The 23033-nt window shown below is 36.3% G+C and overlaps 1 protein-coding gene across 1 annotated transcript in view; it reads left to right on the top strand.

Moving 5' to 3' along the window:
• Positions 1-1588: 1588 nt before the first annotated feature.
• The window catches only part of MEIKIN (meiotic kinetochore factor), an 80556-nt gene continuing 59111 nt past the window's right edge, over positions 1589-23033 (top strand). The window contains exons 1-6 of the mRNA XM_063087629.1: positions 1589-1694; positions 1857-1950; positions 2360-2444; positions 4227-4287; positions 12675-12806; positions 22087-22206. Of these exons, the coding sequence (XP_062943699.1) occupies positions 1589-1694; positions 1857-1950; positions 2360-2444; positions 4227-4287; positions 12675-12806; positions 22087-22206 (598 nt within the window). The remainder of the gene's footprint in view (positions 1695-1856; positions 1951-2359; positions 2445-4226; positions 4288-12674; positions 12807-22086; positions 22207-23033) is intronic.

Raw genomic sequence — 23033 nt, 5'->3', positions numbered from 1 at the left:
ATGGCACTTCAATGAATGTTATTCAGTATAGTGAGACAGAGTTCTAGAGAATAGGTCCACCAAAGGTCAAATCAGCTTTTGGTTTAACCTGTTATCTTTTTTCAGTTTCTCTCATTTCTAGGCCTAAGGCATCCCAGGGCTTAGACCTCCCAAAGGTAGTTTAAGATTTCCAAGTTATTTCACAACATACTCCAAAGGGAAAGAATGAAGCCTCAAGACCTGGCTTGTAAACTTTTATGGATGTGACTAAAAAAAGGATGTCGAAATATGATAATCACTTTATACTGCAGCAAACCTGTGAGAACCTTGACTGAAGGACCATTTCTGATTCACCTCTGTATACTCAGGAACTACCACAGTGCTTAACACAGAGTAAGGTGCTCAGTAAATATTGATTCAGTGACTCTAAGCACCCTAACCAGGTAAAAATGTCTACCCTCTGTTATTTACAAAGTTAGGTTTTGATGATTAATTATATATTAAATTGATTGTCATGTTTCTATGAGATTTTAAGTAAAAAACTCAGAGTGACTTTATTATGAGTATATTGTGTATATGTGCTTATATGCACACACACAATATTGGGATATCATAGAAAAATCTTTCAGCTTTTCATAATTTCATCTCTACAAGCTGCATTTTTTTAATGCTGTGAAATGTTGCCATTTTTTAGAATAAGAAGATGGTTATTGTTATATCCATAATATGTTAATCAGATGTAGCCAGATGGTTCAACCTGGGTGTATGGAGAGAAAGTGAGGTCATTCCTATGTCTCTGGTTGGCAGAGAAGAAGAGTCGAGCCCTGGGGCACTAGGATGGAGCCCCTGTGGAATCCTCCACCTTGACCACAAGGATGCCCAAATGTTCAGGAGGTGGCTCCTGCCACAGGCTAAGGGACTCTGCTTGTCTTTGAGAACAAGCCTCTTAGAGCCCAGGATCTTTGAAGGCTTGGTTAAATTCTCAGGTCCCATAGCCTCTCAGTAAATTGGCGGCCCCAGGGGCTGAAGTTGATTCCTCAGGTAGACACTCCTTGTCGCCTAATGTACATTTGTCCCTCTTGACCCTCCTCATTGAGTGAGGTTGACCCGTCGCTACACTCCCTGTGCTGAGAGACCTGAAACTCAGTTACTAAGGCCTTACGTAGTGCTGATAAGGAGAGCAAGGGGAGTCATCGGTAGCAGTGTTGGGCCTATCTGACTAATGAGGAAATGAAAAGTAAAGGAGTGACCTCCCGGACTGGGAAAAGGCTTTTTCCAGTAGGCTTCGGTCAGCAGGTGGTGAGACAGTTCGCACCACCGGCCGGCAGTCTCGCGCCCCAGCGCGGCGCCTACAGGAGGGCGGGGCCGCTCCGCGTTCCTCCGTCTTCCCAGAAGCCGCCGCGCACGGCCTGGCTCGCATAAAAGGGCGGGAGCAGGCCCCGTCCCCGCAGTCCGACAGCATTTGTCTTCTCTCACCTTGTTCGTGTTCAGGCTGCTCCTCAGGCCGCGCCTGTACGCCCACTCCCTCCGACTGTAGTTCCGTTCCTCAGGAAGGCGACTCTACAGGCCTTCGAGGGCCCAGATGCTCCCAAGGCCTAGGGGTGTGGTAATGTGGTCGCCACGGGGCTATACCCGCAGGAAGCGGGCAGGCCAGAGGCTCAACCTAACCCCGGCGCCGGACCTACTCCCCTCCACGAAGGGGAAGGCCCCGCCAGGTTCTGGTCCAAGGCTAGCACACTGTAAGCCCACTGAGCTGCCCTGAGGGGCGGGACCCGGGGAGGGCAGGCGGGGGCAGCTGGGCTTCGGGCCCAGGGACCCCTGAGGTTGCTGAGCAGGTTTCCAGGGCTGTTGCCCTGAAACGTGCTGTTCTCTCTCAGGCCTAAAGGGAAAAGGCAAAGCACACGGTTTGCCGAAGATCGCAGAGAAAGTGGAGCGGAGCAGGCGGGGAGGTAGCGGTTCTGGCCCGCCTAGGTGCGTAGCCGCAAGTAACAGCCCCATGACATCTGGCTTCCTTAGAAAACTTCAATCCTAATATCCTGTTAGTGGCCTCTTATTCTAAGAGTCAATGAAGAAAATAAGTAGAATACTCTGATTTCACTCTTCTTAGAACATAGACCCAGAAATTTGACTTCATAAAGATTTGTTTAAGAAAAAAAAAAAAAGGAAAGGAAAGCTTGCTAAGTTACCTAAAAGCAAGTGAGATAAAACCTCCAGGAAAACATTCGTAGCGTTATTTGCGTGTTGGTGCAATTCATTCGTTCTGGTCCTTACTTCTTCCTAAAGATGTACTTAAAGACATATGTTCAGATTATGAGCAGTATGAACAGAGACGTGGAGGGTCAAGTACGAATGGTACAAACTGATTGTGTCTGTTTGTTAGCACTCAGTTAAGAGTTACAGGAGAGAAAAGCCTGCAAGAAAATAGCACTGAAGAGACCGAGGATGGGAAGATTGCTCCACTGAGTGTATGTATGATTCTTCTGTAGTCCTTGGATACATTTAGTGTACAGGTCAGCAGTACCTGATATACTTCCGAATGAGAGACTAAAATGGTCTTTGTTCAACAGAAACTACATTGTTTTCTTGTATTTTTATAAACACCGATGTGCCTTTGCAGTCAAATGCTCTACCCCTGAGCTATACCCCCAGTAACACCGATGTGCCTTTGGACAAGGCCTTGAATTCCTGGTTCAGGTAGATTCATAGCCTTTTCCCTCCCCCCTCTCTCTTGACGAGTATCGGAGAAACGTACTTCCCGGCTAATTTTCTGCGTGACAGATACAAAATGTTACTCAATAATTCCCTTACATTGGTAGCACTTTAACATTTGAAAGCCATTTTCACATTTTCTATTTGACTTTCCATTAGCAACTAGAAACATGATTCAGTACTAAGGCTTCAGTACATTACAGAGCATTCTAACGTTCATTCATTAGGATATTATATAACTTCTTCATGTACTATATTTAATATAGATTCTGTATAATATTTTAAAGCTGTACAGCAGTAATTTAGGAAAAATTTAGATTTTAAAAGTTGCTTGATACTCATCTGACATTAAACTTGTATTAAATCTATATTAAACTTGGTAGTCAAGTCCCAGATTCTTAGCTTACATATTCCTCTATAACATGTTTTTGGGAAAGGACGGTTCCAACACAAGGGATTTTTAAAAACGCTTTTACCCCCAGATTTTAATAGGGTAAAGTGTTCTTTGTAGATGACTTCTACTATGCAAAAAAAATTTTTTAATTTCAAATTTTTGTATATTTTTTCTTTTCCCTTTTTCTGTGCTTTTTAAAAATTTTCAAATTGCTATATTATTGATTATTCTCCTAAAATAAAAGTCTTAAAAAATATGATTTTTAGTATCTTCATAGTGTTTTATCTTGTAGATAGATACACTGTAATTTGTGTAACTATTTTCCTGTGGTTGGGAGATTGAGATTGTTTTTGTGGTTTTGCTGTTGTAGATATTGGTAGACATCCTGCTATAGACATTTTGTATGTATTTGTGTATACATCGATTTGTTACCCTAAGATAAATACTTTACTGTAATTCAAGAGTTGTATCACATTTAAACTTTTTGATTCATGTGGGAAAATTGGCACTATCTTACCTGATACTTAATTTATGAAAGAAGAAAAGTAGCATGTTGTTTTACTTTCCATTTTTTTGAATGCTAGTGAAGTTGATACTTTTTTTCTCAAGCTATTGGCCATTTGTATTTCCTTTTTTGTGTGAAATGTCTTTTCATTATATATTAAAGATAGTTATACTTTTACACACATTATATAACAAATATTTATAACAAATATTTCTGTATTCATTTGCCTTTGATTTTTTTCTAGTATTTTAGACTTATCTATTAATCTTTTCTTTTGATTTATTTATTTGCCTTTACCTTTAGAGAAAAAAGCCCTTCCTCCTTAGGGGATCAGAAAAATGTTCACTTTTATCTTCTATTTGCTGATTTATCCCACAATAGTTAGTTGACTAGTAAATTGTCAATTCACTAGATATGTCCATAATATTTTAATACTTATTTTTGAATTTAATATTAAATGTCAGATTACATCTCTGATTAATAAGCTGAAAGAATCTATTGTATGTATGAAACTGATATGCAGAATTGACGTTAGTTTTTCATTTTCAAAATAACCCAAAATCAATTTGATGTACTATTATAATATTAAAAATTCAATCTCATAGTTTGTGTTTTATCTTTAATTCTTATTCCACATAGGAGTCAGTGACCGATGAACTCCAGGTTGACAGTAGTTCATCAAATAGTGAACCAGTATCAGGTAAGACTGTCAGATGTGAATTCCCTTGGCTTTCTGTCTTTCTTCCAAATGTAAGCATCTATCTGTATCTCTCATCTTCTCATCTCAGTGGAAGAGGCGTCTTTCCCCTTGTCCAAGGTGAATTCTTCTGACTGTCCTTGAGACATCATCCTCAAAGCCTTCAAACACATGCCAGTAAATGTGAATTTACAATTGTGATGAGTGCTACAAAAGAGAGATTGATTTGAGTGTAATTAATTGAGGTTAGTTAGAGAGATTAGGGAAGGCTTCCATGAGAAAATGGCAATTGACTTGAAATCTGAAGGAGAGTAGAAATTAACTAGTAAAGAGATGAGTAAAGAGAAATCCAGGCAGAGGGAACAGCATATACAAAGACACAAAAATGGGACTGAGCACTTATGTGTTCAGTAACCTGAAAGAAAAGGCCAGTATGACTGAATATAGGGAGTAGGAGGAAATGTGATTATAAGACAAGATTGGACAGCCAGTTAGAGGCCTTGCATAGCCTTATAGTCTATGTCAAAGATATTGATGTTATCTTTGGAGCATCAGGAAGCCACTGAAACCTTTTAAATGGGAAATTATATGATCACTTTAGTTGCAGTTTGGCAAAAGGACCAGAAAGAAGCAGGAATGGATGCAAGTAGACCAGTTAGGAGGCTATTGAAGTAGTTTAGGGGAGAAATAATAGCACCTTGTGTTAGTGTGGTGATACTGGAAAGAAGTGGGCAGATCTGATGGCTAGTTTAGGGAGTGTAATTGACAAGACTGGGCAAGTAAAGAGTGAAGGAGATGGAGGTGTCAAAGATGACTCCTGTTTCTGGCTTGCATAACTGGATACAAAATTGTGCCATACACTGAAAAAAAATCTGATTTGAGGGAAAGACCATGAATTCAGTTTTTAATATATTAAGTATGAGTGCCTTTAAGATGACTAAGTAACAAGGTCAAATAGGCAATTGATATGGAGGGCTGGAGATTGAAATTTGTGAGCCATCTACATACGAGAGATCTTCAAGAAGTTCATGGAAAGATTCATATTATCTTTTGATTCAATTTCTCCACATACTTTTTGAAGTACTCTCATATTGGTATGATTGATTTTTGAAAACAAAGCATGCTATCAGCACACCAGAAATGCAGAGGAATTCTTAAAAGCAGATGAGATTAAATTGATAAATATATCAAGAGCAAAGGAAAACCACTGCAGATGTAAGAGTAGCTCTAGGGATACTCCAAATTCTTAGTCAATAAGTGCAAAAAACTACAGTAAAATACCAGGTCTCTTTCTCCTCATCCCCTTCTTATATTGAAAACACTGGCAACTACCAGCGCCTGCTGCCAGGATAAAACTCTGAGAACTATTCCCAAGCAAAGTGAACTATTAGTGGTTGTCTTCTAAGGGTCAATGTTGGGACAGGATTGAGTAGCAGAGGAGAGTCTGAAGAAACTTCTAGTTGCCATAGGGATAGCAGAGGCAGAAAAAAGTAAAAGAAGTAGACAGTTCTTATGCTTGTTAACTCCAGGAGAAAGATACAGTATGGCTCTCTGAAGCAGGAATTCTGATACAGGAGACTTCCAGTGTGGACACTGGCCAGACAGTTAGGACAGTGCTCCCATGTAACTTACAATACTCAGAAAATACAGGAGGATATCCCTACCTGGAACTTAAGTTCCCAGAATATCTCATCACTTTTCCAAAATCTTCAGAGGCAGGCTACTGTTCTAGAATTTATACACTACCATGCAAACGGAGATTCTTGAATACTGATACAAATGAGGCAACCAGGAACAGCCAAACCTTTGAAGAAAACCAGTGCCATGGAAAAGAGGCAACAAATGCAACAGATAGAAGAACTAATATCTGAAGAAATGGTAGAAAATGTTAAATATCTTTTTAGAGACAGGAGGCCACTGAATCCATAATATAACAGGTTGCTATAAAAAATAATTATAGTCCCTGGAAACTAAAAATATCATCAGTTAAAAACTCAATAAACAAGTTAAATATTGGAATGAATTCAGCTGAAAATCAAATTAGTGAGCTAGAAAATAGACTAGAGAAATATTTCCTAGAATATAGTGCAAAAGAACATAAGAGGTGCTCAAGAAATGCTTTTCCTTCCTTCCTCTCCCTTCTGTGCCTGGCTATCTTCTACTTGTTTTTCAAAAATAAATTCAGGAGCCATTTCTATTGAGGTCTCTCCTCTCTTTCTAGATGAGTTGTTTAGCCTGATAGGTCTGTGGCACTCTGTATAGTACTGTCATGGGACTCAAAACAGCAATGTAATTTGTCTGTCTTTTCCTCTTGGCTCTAAAGCCATTGAGAATTAGCACTTTTATCTTCCTCTCTCATGCTTGGGGCATAATACAGTTTCAAATGCCTGTTGAATGGGTCTTATACTGTATTTAGAGAAAATAAACCATTTAACCATAATAAGCAGTATCTGCTAAAATTGTAGTTTAAATATATGAGAAATGTCTTTTGTTACTAGATTTATCAAATTGTCATGTGAAAGGTATAAGGAAATAGAAAATAGACTGTCTCCAACTTACAAACTGCTTGTATTCTAAGAGTTCATTTGCTAATTCATGTTTGAAACTTGGAAGACTTTTTCCCATAATAAAATATTGTACTTATATTATTTTTTTATTGGCATATTCATTATTTCAAATCATACGTGTTCTTTAAGCCCCTTATCCAATCTCTCCCCTTCCCCATCCCCCCTCTAATAACCATAGATTTGTTCTCTCAATTTGATAGATTAACTGTTCCTTTGGTAGTTTGTTGCCTACATGATCTGTCCAATATTGTGATCAAGTCCTCCCCTATTATCATAAAGCAGATGCTTCTTCCATTACTCTGGAGTATGCTTTATGGAGAGAGAGGACCTGTTCATTTCTTTTTTTTTTCTTTTTTTGGTCTCCACTGGTACCTCTCTTTGTGTCAGTGCAGTTGAGTCTGGTGTGCCATCTGCAGAGTGGCTGTGACTGCTGCTAAAGAGACGAGCTGCTTTTGCGGCAGCCATGGCAATTGCTGAATGTGAATTTTATCTCAATAAAGCTGTCATTTTAAAAAGAAAAACAATTAGAAGAATTCTAACATTTGAAAAACAGTAGTTTCAGACATTAAAGAATAAATAGAAAGGAAATTATTCAACACATAAGATTTTTAGAATTTTTTCTGGAATTAAAAATGGTCATGAGTAAACGTATTGAAAGAGGCTTTCAGATTCTGAGCAGTATGAATAGAGATATGGAGAGCCAAGTTCAGACAGTGCAAACCAATTGTGCCCATCACAATAAATTATAGGCCCACACTAAGATATATAATTTAAAAATCCTTAGGATAAAAAGAGAAATCCTTCAGTCTTCCAGAGAAAAAAATAATTAGTTGTAAATAAACAATCAAGGATATGAATGGTGTTGGACTTCTGAAGAGCAACTCCAAAAGCTAGAAGATGATGGAAAAATGCATTTAAAATTCTGAAGAGAATTGATTTTTCAGAGGAAGGCTTGGATCCCCACCCAAAATTTGATTTGGATTTTAAGATTATGACATCATTCACACACCAAGGAGGGTATGGAAAGGATTGTTGCTCATATAATGAGTCTTTCTGAAGAGAAAGGCAGCTCTCAAGCAGGACTGAAAATAACTTGAGAGAGCAGGGAAAGGAGACTGGTCTGGGGTTTTTTGGTGGTTCTAGGGCAGGACCAGGATGAGATTTCCTGTGTGTGTGGTTTGAACTTGCTGCCATTGCCAAAATATGGAGCTTTCTTGTCAGCTTGCCCAGATGGGAGGCAGATTGGGAAGAGGGAACACTGAGGTTTGAACGCTGTCACACATCAAAAATGAAATTAGTCTCTTGAATATACTAACCTAGAATTCTGTACCCAGGCAAACTATCACTCAAGTATGAAGACAGTATAAAGAAATTTTTAAACAGGTCTTCCATGCACATTTTGCCAGGAAATGAAGGAGACGCTCAAAAAAAAACTAGGGAGTAAATCAATGATGAAGAAATCACTAGATCTAGGAATCAAAGCTGTAATACAGGAAATACAAGAAAGAATTTCTCAGGATAGTGATAAAAGGAAGTCCCCAAAAAAACGAATTATTTAAAGACAACTAATCCAAATTTGAGCAAGTGGATCGAGATCTACAATAACAATACTTCTTGAAAAAGGAGGAGGAGGAAGAGGAGGAGAGGAGAGAGAGAGAAAGAGGGAGAGGGAAGGAGGAAGGGAGGGAAAACAACTTAACAGATAGATAACCTGGTGTTTTTGAAAGTATGGAGAGGAAATTTACATTTTTTGTGTGTAGTTGGGATGAAATAGTGATATGTACCTAGAAAACTAATTTTAAAATTAGGTAATAGCATGTCCTTACTCATAAATGGGAGCTAAAAAAAATAAACAAAAAAGAAAGATACAACAATCAGTAATTTGTTGAACTTTCAAAAGGAGAGACAGAACTGAGGTCACCAGAGGTGAGAGTGTTAGCAAGAAATTGGTAAAGGGCCACAAAAAGTGATTACATTTTGTAATGTTGAACATACTAATTATCCTGATTTGAGCATCACATATTGCACACAAGTATTGATATTCAATGCTGTACTCCACAGATATTTACAATCAATTATGTTTTAATAAATAAAATAAATAATTTAAAAATTAGGTAGTGAATAACTCAAAGGAAAAACAAAAACTTATACATGGCTCAGTTATGAATATATTTGAATTGTCTAATAATATAAATGTTGAATACTTTTAATTTAGAAATATGAAGGAGATGACTATCAAAAGAAAGAGTTAATAGTTGAAAGTAATTGTCTTTAGAGTGTAGGGAATTATGATGAAGTCATATGAGACAGATTGCAGTTTTTGTTATAAGCCTTGTAGAATTATTTGGCTTTTTAAAGATGTATAGTATAATTTTATGAAAATGTAATTTTTAAAGACATTTACACGCATTTCTAACTGTGACACCAAGAACACACCTCACACTGATACAGCATAAACATTCATTTATTCTTTTATGTATCTAACTATCCAGGTGATGAGTACGGGGCTGTTCTTATTTCTGAGCCTGGCTTGAGTTCTGGGGCTTGGTGGAAGGGATAGCTTTGTTGTGAGTGATATTCATGAAATTTTGAGAAATGGAAAGGAAGACAGATATAACATGTGGGTGGGAAAGATAAAGACAGTGAGAAGATTAAAAGTTTGCAAGGAAAGGGACAGAACACTTTAGAGCAGTTGGAGAAGGGGAAGCAAATGGTGCTCAGAGGGATAACCTACCTCTGACAGCTGAGGAGGTGAAGAAGGATGGTAGATTGGGTCAATCAATTTAAGTGTTGCAGTGGTGGCTGGAGGAGGTGGCCAAATAGGAAACAATTCTCAACTTTAGCAAGGGGGTTGGAATAGGAGAAAAAGTTATTATGAGGTCAGGGGAGGAAGGACAAATAGTTAGTTGTCTCAGGTAGGTAAAGAATGAGCAGATAAGACATAAGTCAGCTCCAGGGCAGGGGATAATAGATTTTCAGAGCAAGCCTCCCTTTGATCCCTTACCCCCACCTCACCAGTTTCTATCAGTGTTGATCTCTGTCTTGTCATGTTGGAAGTGTTTAATAAATGCTGTCTAAATATACCAGACTATGTTTTCCCTTTTCTTATTAAACCTTCTGATTCTCCTCAAATTTTAGTACTACGTTCTATCCGCATCATTTATTGGACAGTTCTTCATTCTAGTTCACTCTTCTAGGCATGACTTTAAAACCTCTGAGTCTCAGGGATTCTCTTTTCAAATATTTTGCCCATTTTCTTATTGAGATGTTTGTTTTCTTATTATTGAGTTTTCAGAGTTCCTTATATTCTGGATTCCAGTCCATTTGCAAATGTTTTCTCCCTTTCTGTAGCTTATCTTTTCATTTAAAAAATCCCTTTGGAAAGTAAGTTTTAATTTTGAGAAATTCTAGTTTATCATTGCTATTGTCTTATGAGTTATCCTTTTCATGTTATATCAAAGAAATCTTTGCCTACCTCAGTGTCACAAAAATTTTCCCCTGTGTTTTTTTCTAAAAGTTTTATACCATTAGGATGTACATTTAGGTCTGTGATCCATTAAGATTTAATTTTTGATATGATGGAAGGTATGTGTGCACATACTTTGTTCTGTTTTGCTCTTGCCTGTGAATATCCAGTTGTTCCAGCACAATTTGTTTAAAAGACTATCCCTTCTCCACTGAATGGCCTTCACAGCTTCATCAAAAATCAGTTGCTTACATATTTGTGAGTTTATTTCTTAGCTCTCTGTTCAGTTCCTTTCCTAGACTGTGTTTAGGCTCCTTGTTTTTTAGATGAAATGACTAGAATCACTCTTACTTGAAATCTTGAGGATTCAAATTAGTAATCATAAGACTTAAAATCTTAAGAATTCAAATTTGTAGAAAATACATGCTTAGTTGTATACCAAGAATATAAAATTGCTTCCACAGACAACTAAAAAAGCATAATATTGTAGGCCGTTTTGCTTTGAATCTTAGGAAATAATTCTATTTTGATGTCGATAAAGTAAGAATTGTCCTTTCTTGGAAACTTTATACAGTGTTGGTGGGATTGTAGATTAGTCAGCCATTATGGAAAACAGTATGGATGTTTCTCAAACAACTACAGACAGAACTGCCATATGATCCAGCAATCCCACTACTGGGAATATACCCAAAGGAATGGAAATCATCATGTCGAAGGGATACCTCCACTCCCATGTTTATCACAGCTCTATTTATAATAGCCAAGAGTTGGAACCAACCTAAATGTCCGTTGGCAGATGATTGGATAAAGAAATTGTGGTATTAATGCACAATGGAATACTATTCAGCCATAAAAAAGATGAAATTCTGCCATTCACAGTAGCATGGATGAGCTTGGAGAAAATTATATTATGTGAAATAAGCCAGGCACAAAAAGAGACATACTGCATGTTCTCATGCATAAGTGGGAGCTAAAAATAAACAAATAAACAGCAGTAATAATAAGTTGAGCTTTCAAAGCGGGAGAGCAAAACTGTGGTTACTAGAGACAGTAAAGTGGAAGAGAGGGAAGATAGTGAGAGATTGGTTAATGGATACAAAACAGGTAGATATGAAGAATAAGTTCTATTGGTGTACAGTTGAGCTAGGCATTTATAATTAACAATAATTTACTGCATGGTATCAGATGGCTAGAAGAGAGATTGAATGTCCTCATCACAAAGAAATGATTAAGTTGTGTAATGATGAATATAATAATTACTCTCATTTGATCATCACACATTGTATACATGTATTAAAATATAACTGTACTCCAGAAATATGTATAATCAATATGTTTCAATAAAAAAAATTTTAAATAAAATTAATAAAGGAAAAAAAAAGAGTTCTTTTTCCGCATTCTTGCCAGCATTTGTTATTTTTTGTTTGGTTTTTTTTTTGTTTGTTTGTTTGTTTGATAATAGCTATTCTAACTGGAGTGAGATGATATCTCATTGTGGTTTTGATTTGCATTTTCCTGGTGATTACTGACATTGAGCATTTTTTCACGTGGCTGTTAGCCTTTTGAGAAGTGTCTATTCGGGTCATTTGTCCATTTTAAAATTGGATTTTTTTCCTGCTGCCTGAGTTGAGTTTCTTATATATTTTAGCTATTGATACCTTGTCAGATGGATAGTTTGCAAATATTTTCTCCCATTCTGCAGGTTGTCTCTTCACTCTATGGTTTCCTTTGCTGTGCAGAAGCTTTTTAGTTTGTTATAATCCCATTTGTCTGTTTTTGCTTTTGTTGCCTGTGCTTTCGAGGTCTTATTCAAAAAACCTTTGCCCAGTAGTTTTATAGTTTCAGGTCTTACATGTAAGTCTTTAATCCATTCTGAGTGTATTTTTGTATATGGTGAGAGATAGAGGTCTAGTTTCATTCTTCTGCATGTGGATATCTAGTTTTCTTGGCAGCATTTATTGAAGAGACTATCCTTTGCACAATATATGTTTTTGGCACCTTTGTTGAATATCAGTTGGCTATAGATATATGTATTTATTTCTGGGTTTTCCGTTCTGTTCCACTGATCTATATGTCTCCTTTTATGCCAGTACTGTGCTGCTTTGGTTACTGTAGCTTTGTAGTATATTTTGAAGTAAAGTAGTGTGATGCTTCAGCTTTGTTCTTTTTGTTTAGGATTGCTTTGGCTATTAGGAGTGTTACGGTTCTCTGTGAAGTTTAGGATTCTTTTTTCTATTTCTGTGAAGAATTTCATTGGTATTTTGATAGAGATTGCATTGAATCTATAGATCATTTTGGGTAGTATCAAGTCTGTTTCTATTAAGACATTTTACCCTTTTTGTTTTTTTATTCTGCAGGACGAAGTTTGCAGCATGATATTTCCAGTTCTCTTTTAAGCTGTTCAATCACAGACTTGTCTACAGAATACAAGAGTTTTGAAGAGAGTAGCTTCCCATCACCTGAACTCTTCAGAGGATTGGATTATTTAGGTGAGAGAATAATTTCAACCTTAAGTTTCTCCACTATAAAAGCTGTTCCTTTATCCACAAATCCTCCAATGAATAAATGTTCCTTTTGAGAAGGCATACTTCTCTTCTTCACCAACATCTCCCTCCCCTGACCCCTACCCATTGTGTTCCATGCTCACCCACTCAGAGAAAAAGCTTTCTGATCAGGGAAGGATGAAGAAATTTAGTTTATGGGCCGAGCCCGTGGCGCACTCGTTATAGTGCGGCACTGGGTGCGCGGCGACGCTCCCACCGCGGGTTCGGATCCTATATAGGAATGGCCGGTGCACTCACTGGCTGAGTGCCGGTCATGAAAAAAGACAAAAAAAAAAAAGAAATTGAGTTTATCATTTATATGTATTACATATCCAATTATTAATCAATTTTGCACATAATAAATGTACATTTGTTCTCTTAAACTATAAGCTATCTTTTATTTCCCATACTTCTGTTACTTTTTTGCAAATAACTTAAACATTAACTAGGCTCAGTCCCTGCTTGAATTTTCTCTACAAATTGTTATTTACATTGATTATACATACAAATAGAGCCTTCGGTTAATGATGACAGATGGAGCACATGCCTTCCTCCACAACTTTCTGCAATGGCAGATGTAATGATTGCTCCTTTCCCACTCAAAGGGAGTCTAGAGATTTATTCTTTGAGATGTTTTGGAACAGAGGAAGTGTGGACTAGAAGACATTAGGTACTGTTAATAACAGGTATACAGTGGTGTTTTGAAATGTTGGTCCCAATTACTCATACCCTTTGTATAGCCTCATAGTGGGAGTGTACTTTTTCACTGTTTCGTTTTGGGGTTGGTCATGTTACTTGCTTTGGGCTATAGGATATCAGTGAACAAAACTTAAGAAAAGCTTTGAAATGTGCTTAAAAGTTTGGGCTTGTCCTCTTGCACTTTTGCCATCATTATGAGAAGATATATCCTAATTAGTTTCTTCCTCTCCTGTGGGACCCCAGAATGAGAGGTACAGAGCAGAGTAGCTCCAGGCAACCTTCAGACTGCAGAAAGCTGCTCCAGATGATCTGTAGACCTGTAATTTGAAACAGAGCCTCATGAACCAACCAGTAGACATGCAAACAAGAGATAAATGCTTTTCATTTTATGCCACTGAGATTTTGGGTTTGTTTTTTATACATAAAAGCTGACTGCTGCAGATACTGTACTGAATGCCGAGGAGAGGGATTTTCATTTAATATGAAAGCGTACATCCTAAATTGTGAGATCTACTAACCCAATGCCTATCCACACCCCAACCCAACAGCTCATTTCTCTGCTCAGCTTGCAGAATACTGGCATCCAAACTTGCATCTTCTAGCCATGAGAATGGAAGATCCTTAGGAATCTAAGTAGCCTAAAAGAAAATATCTAAAGATATTGACATCAGGAGTCCTTCAATGAAAGTGACCAGTCAGAACACCTTACAGTGAAGCCAACTATGTGACAAGCCCTACCTAGGCTATAGGAATTTCACTTAGCCTTTATAGGGCCCCCTTTTGAACATGAGCATAGAGCCAAGGATCACCAGACTTCTGAGGAAAGCCTACATTAAAAAAATGCAGATCATAACAAAATGAAATGTGGGAGTGACTTCAACAAGATGTCAAAGTCCTGGAGCCTCCTTCTCCCTATGGACATATCAATTCTACAGCAATGCATGGACCAATTTCCTTTGTGAGAAATCCAGAAACTAGTTGAGGGGCTCCTCCACCCTAGGCAAGCACGAGGTCAACCACATTGAAGCTGGTGGGAAAACTTGAGACATCCTTTTACCATAATCCCTACTCCTGGAACAGTGCAATACAATTGGGAGGAAACACGCTGCTCCTAACTTCTCCTTGGTGGGGGAGAGTGAGAAAAAAGACTGGACCATACGTCCACTGTTCTAAATTTTCTGAGGGATGCCTGAGGGACTGACTTGTGTCTTGTCTGTCTCACAGTGCTGACATTACCCAACATACTCTAGGTACCTGGTAGCTTCTGAGAACAAAGATGATAATTTGGTCTAGCATGCAAGCATTTGCCATAGCTCCTCCTCCTAGTTCAGTGCAGAGCAAGTGTGCAAAAAGTCCCCAAAACACAAACACAAAAACAAACAAACAAAAAATCCCACAGATCCCAGCTTCTCCCTGAGGAGAGAAAGAGTTGGACTGTGCATCCAATGTTCCAGCTTTTCTTGGGGCTGTCCATGGGACTAGCTTCTGTCCCACCTGTCTTGGAATTCTGACAGAACCCAACATTCTATGGATGTCCAGGGCCACTGAGAATAAAAATGGTGGTTTGGACTAGCAGGAAGATTTAAGAGGCCCCCCAGAATCTCTGGTTGAGCTGATTGCTGAGAGTCTGCTCCTGTACAAGGCCATAAGACTGGGAGAGGTGGCTGTTTTTAATAATGCACAGATACCAACACCAAGAGTCAAGGAAAATAAAGAAATGAGGAAACATGGTCTTAACAAAAGAACAATATAAATAAAGCCCCAGAAACCAATCCTAATGAAATGGAGATACAGGAATTATCTGATTGCTAATTCAAAATAATCATCATAAGGATGCCCAACAAGCTCGGGAGAACAGTGCATGAACAAAGTGAGAATTTCAACAAAGAGAAAATTGTTAAAAGAACCAAACAAATCTTGGGTCTGGAGAATACCATAAACTGAACTGAAAAATTCAATAGAGAGGTTCATCAGCAGACTAGATAAAAAGAAGAAGGAATCGGAGAACTGGAAGACAGATCATTTAAAATTATGCAGTCAGAGAAGCAAAAAGAAAAAAGAATTTAAAAAGTGAAAAAAGCTTAAGAGATTTGAGGGATACCATCAGGTGGTTCAAGTTATCCATTATGGGAATCACAGAGGAGAAGAGAGCAAGAAAGGTCCAGAAAGCTTATTTAAAGAAATAATGGCTGAAAAAACCCCAAATCTGGAGAATGAATTGGAAATCCAGGAAGCCCAGTGGACCCAAATAAGAAGAACCCAAGAATTCCACACCAAGATACTCTATAATCAAATTGTCAAAACTCATAGACAGAGTATTCAGAAAGCAGCAAGAGAAAATTGACTTGACATGTATAAGGTAACCACCATAAAACGATGAGTGTGTTTCTCAGCAGAAACCTTGCAGGCCAGAAAGGAGTGAGATGATATATGTATGAGGTGCTAAAAGAAAAATTGTGAACCAAGAATACTATACCCAGCAAAACTATCTTTCAAAAATGAAGGAGAGATGCAGACTTTCCCAAACAAACAAAAGATGAGGAAGTTCATCACCTCTAGAGTTGCCTTAGAATAAATCATAACAGGCATTCTTCAAACTGAAACTCAAGGACACTAAACAGCAACATGGAAGTATAAAACTCACTGGTAGAAGTAAACACATAGACAAATACAGAATACTGTAATACTGTCTGTAATAGTGATGTGTAAATCATTTTTAATTCTAGTATAAAAGTTAAAAGACAAAAGTATTAAAAATAACTATAACTATAAAAATATGTTAATGGGTGTACAACATGAAATATGTAAATTGTGATATTAATAACTAAGTGTGGGAGGAAAGAATTAAATATGTAGTTCTTGTATGGGATTGAAATTAAGTTGTTATTAGCTTATAAAACTTTACAAGTTTTTATGTAAGCCCCATGGTCACTACAAAGAAAATAATTATAGAAGATACACAAAAGAAAAAGGAAACAAAGCATATCAATACAAAAAAAAAAAAATCAATGAAACACAAAGGAAGACAGCAAGAGAGGTTAGAGGGACAGAAAACAATGAAGAAAATGACAATAGTTTAAGTCCTTACATATCAATAATTACTTTAAATGGATTAAACTCTCCAATCAAAAGACATAGAGTGGCTGAATGAATAAAAGAACAAGATCCAAGTATATGCTGTCTAAAAGAGACTTACTTTAGATTTTAAGGACACATAAACACTAAAAGTGAGGAGACGGAAAAAGGTATTTCATACAAATGGTAACCAAAAGAAAAGAGGCGTGGCTATATTTAAATCAGAAAAAATAGACTTTAAATCAAAAACTGACACAAGAGACAAAGAAGGACAATATATAATGATAAAAGGGTTAATTTGCCAGGAAGATATAACAATTATATATATGCACCCAACATCAGTGCACCTCAATATATAAAATGAACAGTGACAGAATTGAAGGGAGAAATAGACAGCAATACTATAATAGGAGGAGACTTAAATATGCCACTTTCAACACTGGATATTACATACAGACAGAAAATCTGTAAGGAAACAGCAGATTTGAACAACAATATAGACCAAATGGATCTAATGGATATATATAGAGAGCATTCTACCCTGCAGTAGCAGAACATACATTCTTCTCATGCACACAGGGAACATCTTCTAAGGTAGATTACCTGTTATGTCATAAAACAAGTCTTAACAAATTTAAGAAGACTGAAATCATACCAAATATATTTTCCAACCACAATGGAATAAAATCAGAAATCAATAACAGAAGAAATACTGGACAGTTCACAGATGTGTGGAAATTAAACAACACACTCTTGAACAACCATTAAGTCAAAGAAGAATCAAAAGGGAAATCAGAAAATATCTTGAGACAAATGAAAGCAAAAATAAACATACTAAAACTTGTGGGATACAGCAAAAGCACTGAGGGAATTTTATAGTTACAAATGATTACATTAAAAAAGAAGAAAGATCTCAAATAAACTAACATACCTCAAAGAACTAGAACTCAAACTAAGCCCAAAGTTAGCAGAAGGAAAGAAATAATGAAGTTGAGAGCAGAAACAAATGAAATAGTGAATAGAAAACAATAGAAAAAAATCAGTGAAACTAGGAGTTGGTTTTTTTGAAAAGATAAAATTGACAAACATTTAACTAGACTAATAAAGAAGAAAAAGAAAGAAGACAATATTATAAAGTTAGAAGTCACAGAGGAGACATTATAACTGATGCCATAGAAATAAAAATAATCACAAAAGACTACTATGAACATTTATACAACAACAAATTGGATAATCTAGAAGAAGTCTAGAAGAAATTCCTAGAAGCATAAAACTTCCAAGACAGAATCATGAAGAAATACAAAATCTGAGCAGACCTATAACTAGTAAGGAGACTTAGCCAGTAATCAAAAATCTCCCAAAAAAGAAATGTTTAGGACCAGATGGCTTCACTGGTGAATAATATCAAATATTTAAAAAAGAAATTAATGCCAATCCTTCTTAAACTCTTCTAAAAAAAATTGAAGAGGAGAGAACATTTCCTAACTCATTGTATGAGACCAACATCACCCTCATACCAAAGTCAGATAAATACTACAAGAAAAGACAACTACAGGCCAATGTCCCTGATCAACATAGATATAAAAATCCTCAACAAAATACTAACAATCCAAATTCAACAGCACATTAAAAGGATCATACACCATGACCAAGTGTCATTTATCCTGGAATGCAAGGATGGTTCAATATACAATAATAATAATAATAATAATAATAATAATGTGATACATTACATTAACAGAATGAAGGATGAGAATCATGTAATCATCTCAATAGATGCAGGAAAAGGATTTGACAAAATTCAACATCTTCTATGATAAAACTCTCTCAACAAACTAGGAACAAAAGGCAATTACCTCAGCATAATAAAGGCCATATGTAAAAAGCCCACAGCTAACATCATACTCAGTAGTAAAAATCTAAAAGCTTTTCCAAATATCAGGAACAAGGCAAGGATGCCCACTCTCACCACTTCTGTTAGCATAGTACTGGAATCCTAGCCAGAGCAATTAGGCAACAAAAAAATAAAAAGCATACAAATTGAAAAGGAAGAGGTAAAACTATCTCTTTTTGTAGACACCATGATCTTGTATGTAAAGGAACCAAAAAGAAAAACAAAAAAACCCAAAGACTCCACAAGACAACCCTGTTATTTGAACTAACAAAAGAATTGAGTAAAGCTGCAGATTACAAAATCAACATACAAAAATAAGTTGCATTTCTACACACTAACAACAAACTATCCAATAAGGAAATTCAGAAAACAATCCCATTTACAATAGCATCAAAAAGAGGAAAATAGGGCCTGGCCCCATGGCTCACTCAGGAGAGTGCGGCGCTGGTAGTGCCGAGGCTGCGGGTTCGGGTCCTACATAGGGATGGCCAGTGGGCTCACTGGCTGAGCATGGTGCGGACCACACTGTGCCGAGGGTTGTGATCCCCTTACCAGTCAGAAAAAAAAAAAAAAAGAGGAAAATAGGAATAATCTAAGGAGGTAAAAGACTTTTGCTCTGGAAATTACAAAATAGTCATGAAATAAATTTTAAAAGACATAAACAAATGGAAACACATCCTGTGTTCATGTATTGTAAGCTAAGTATTGTTAAAACGCCCATACACCCAAAGCAATCTACAGATTCAATGCAAACCCTTTCAAAATTCCAATGGCTTCAGTTAAAAAAAAAAATCCCAGTGGCATTTTTTACAGAAATAGAAAATCAACTCTAAAATTCATTTGGAACCACATAGGACCCTGAATAGCCAAAACAATCTTGAGAAAGAAGAATGAAGAAGGAGCGTCACACTTCATGATTTCAAAATATATTGCAAAGCTGCAGTAATTAAAGCAGACTAGTACTGTAATAAAGATAGACATATAGACTAATAGAGCAGAATAGAGAGCCCAGAAAAAAATCCATGCGTATATGGTCTAGTGATCTTCGACAGTGTGCCAAGGATGCATAATGAGGAAAGGTTACTCTCTTCAACAAATGCTGTTGGGAAAACTGGATATCCACATGCAAAAGAATGAAATTGAGCCTTTGCACCATATAGAAATCAATGAACATGAATTAAAGTCTTAAACATGAGATCTGGAAATGTAAAACTCCTACAAGTAAACATAAGGGGAAAGTTTTGTGACATTAGGCTTAGCAATGATTTCATGAACATGGCACCAAAAGCATAGGCAACAAAAGCAAAAATAGACAAGTGGGATTATATCAAACTAAAAAACTTCCGCACAGCAAAAGAAACAATCAATAGAGTAAAAAGGTAACCTATGGAATGGAAGAAAATATTTGCAAATTATATATCTGATAGAGGGGTTAATACTTAAATACATAAGAAACTTATACAACTCAATAGCAAAAACAAAACAAAACAAAGAAAACAATAACCTGATTGAAAATAGACAAGAAACTTGAATAAACATTTCTCTAAAGAAGACATAGAAATGGCCAACTGGTATATATTTTTTAAATGCTTAATATCGCTAATCATCAGGAACATGCAAATTAAAACCACAAAGAGATACCACCTCACAGCTGTTAATGTGGCTATTATCAAAAAACAAAAACAAAAGATAACAAGTGTTGGCAAGGATGAGGATAAATTGGAACCCTTGAACATTGTTGATGGGAATGTAAAATGGTGTAGCAACTATGGAAAACAGTATGGAGTTTCTCTAAAAATTAAAAATAGAACTACAAGGTGATCCAGCAATCCCTCTTCTGGGTATTTATTTAGAATAATTAAAACCAGGATCATGAAGAGATCTTAGAACTTTCCTGTTCATTATTCACAGTAGCCAAGATGTAGAAATAACCTGAATGTTCAACAACAGATAAATAGATAAAGAAAATGTGATCTATACATACAATAGAATATTATTCAGCCTTAAAAAGAAAGAATTCCTGCCACTTGTGATAACATGGATGAACCTTGAGGGCATTATGCTAAATTAAATAAGCCAGTCACAGAAAGACAGATACTGCATAATTCCACTTAAATGATGTATCTAAAATGGTCAAACTTGGGCTAGCGATTAGCTCAGTTGGTTAGAGCATAGATTTGTAATACTAACATTACCATTCCCTGTGCTGGCCAGCCACCAATAAATAAAATAAATAAAATAAAATAGTCAAACTCATAGAAGCAGAGAGTAGAGTGGTAATTGACAGGGCAGGAGGGGAAAATTGGGAGTTGCTATTCAATGGGTATTAAGTTTCAGTTATGCAAGATGAGTAAATTCTAGAGACTTGCTACACGACATTGCCTATAGTTAACCATACTATATTGCATACTTAAAAGTTAAGAGGGGAGATTTCATGTTATGTATTCTAACTATAGCAAATTTTTTTAAAAAATAAGAAAAGGACCCAAGCAGAAATAGAAATAATACAAGGAGACAAGGAGAGGAAAATATCGAAAAAAGAGTCTTCATTGAGATAAGAAGTACATATTTCATCCATTAAATAGAAATAGGATGCTGTAAAAAGGGAATATTTCAGGAACAATTAAGTGCAATAGCAGAATGGAAAACTCAGTAGAAGGATTAGAAGATAAAGTTGAAGAGATTTTGAGATTTCCCAGAAAAAAAAAAAGGAAAAAAGAAAAAATAGTGAAAAGAAGAAAAGCTAAGTTAGAGGAACAGTATATGAAATTCAACATCAAATAATAGGAGTCCCAGAAAAGATAATAAAAATAGAGAAGAAAATTATCAAAGAAATAATTCAAGAACATTTTCTGAAGCTAAAGAATATGAGTTTCTAGGTTAAAAGGACCACAGTGTGCCTAGTGTAGTAGATGAAAAACACCAAGGTACAGCATTGTAAAACTTCAGAACACCAGGGAATGGAATAATAGATTTATACAATTTGGTAGACTTTGGGATTAAATAGATGGAAATACATAGAAAACTAAACAAACAAACAAAAAAGACTTCCATTGACTCCAGGATAAACAAAAGATGGTCATGGTATGCCACAAGAGTAAATAGCATTTTTAAAGCATTTTATTATCATAATGTCTGCATTGACTATTGCTCTACCTAAATATACTATATAATAGTATGGGGACAATGGGAGGGGTGGGAAAGATGGGGACAGGAAGATGTAAGTGGGACTAACCTCATTGTTCCAAGTGGGAAATCAATGGAAAGCTTAAAACTGACACCAAGTAACAGCAGTATAAGGAAGTTATTTAGTGATATAATATCTAACGAGACATAAGTATAACTTATACATAAAATTTGAGAGTCAGCTCACATGTATGCTGCCTGTCCCTTAGATCCATAATCTTTATGGAGAAAAAATCTAGGAAGGAAATCAGGGTTGACCAGTTTGGTAAGGGCTGGGGGCCTAAGTTGGGGAAGAAAAGTAGCAAGGTAGCCTGCCACTTGCAGACTGTTATTCAAAGGTTTATTCCATCCCCCCATCCCCCGCTTTTTTAGATTGGGAGTGTCCCAACTTGAAAGAACACATGCAATGTAAGAATTCCACTCTTCTGGATACCAGTAAAGCAGTAGCGATAGAGCAGGTGCCACAGTTTTCAAACCTCTCTGCAATTTTAGGTGAGTTTTCACATTTATTTTTCTCATTTCACACAGGGAAATACCTCATCTATGTTGGAAAAGCTAACTATTTTTTCTCTTGAATGATTTCTAAGCTAACTTTATTAATTGGGATTGCCTTTGGATATAAATAACATTTAATTGTAGCTTAAGTTCACAAGGGTTTACTTTTTTTATGACTTTTTATTTTGAACTAATTTTAGACTTAGAGAAAAGTTGAAAAAATAGTACAAAGGTTCTCATATACATCACCCAGCTTTCCCTAATATTATCTTACATAACCTTAGTACAGTGATCAGAACCAGAATTTTAACACTGGTGTGAAACTATTAACTAAACTGTAAACTTTGTTCATGTTTCACCACTTTTTCTACTGATCTCCTTTCTGTTTCCTATCCTGGATAGGATCCTACATTACATTTAATTGTTATTTTTCCTTAGTCTCCTACAGTCTGTAACAGTTCCTCAGTCTTTCATAATCTTGATATTTTTGAACATTTCTGATCAATTATTTTGTAGAATGTCCCTCAGTTTGGATTTGTTGTGAAGTTTTCTCATGATTGGAATGAGGTTATGCAATTTTTGGTAAGAATACCACAGAAATGATGTTGTGCCTTTATGATGTCATTATGTCTTTTTACTGGTGATGTTAAATTTTATCACTTGATTAAGGTCGTGTCTGCTGGGTTTCTTCACTGTAAAGTTACTATTTTCCCTTTGTAATTAATAAATATCTGCATATATACATATATATAAAGATAGTTCTATATATGTATATGAAGATAGTTGACACTCTGTAAATTATGTTTTTCCCTAAACTTTCATTC

This window comes from Cynocephalus volans, chromosome 2 (assembly GCF_027409185.1).
Source record: "Cynocephalus volans isolate mCynVol1 chromosome 2, mCynVol1.pri, whole genome shotgun sequence".
In the NCBI taxonomy this organism is placed as follows: Eukaryota; Metazoa; Chordata; class Mammalia; order Dermoptera; family Cynocephalidae; genus Cynocephalus; species Cynocephalus volans.
Note: the sequence above shows the minus strand (reverse complement) of the source record. Positions and strands in the feature narration are given on the sequence as shown.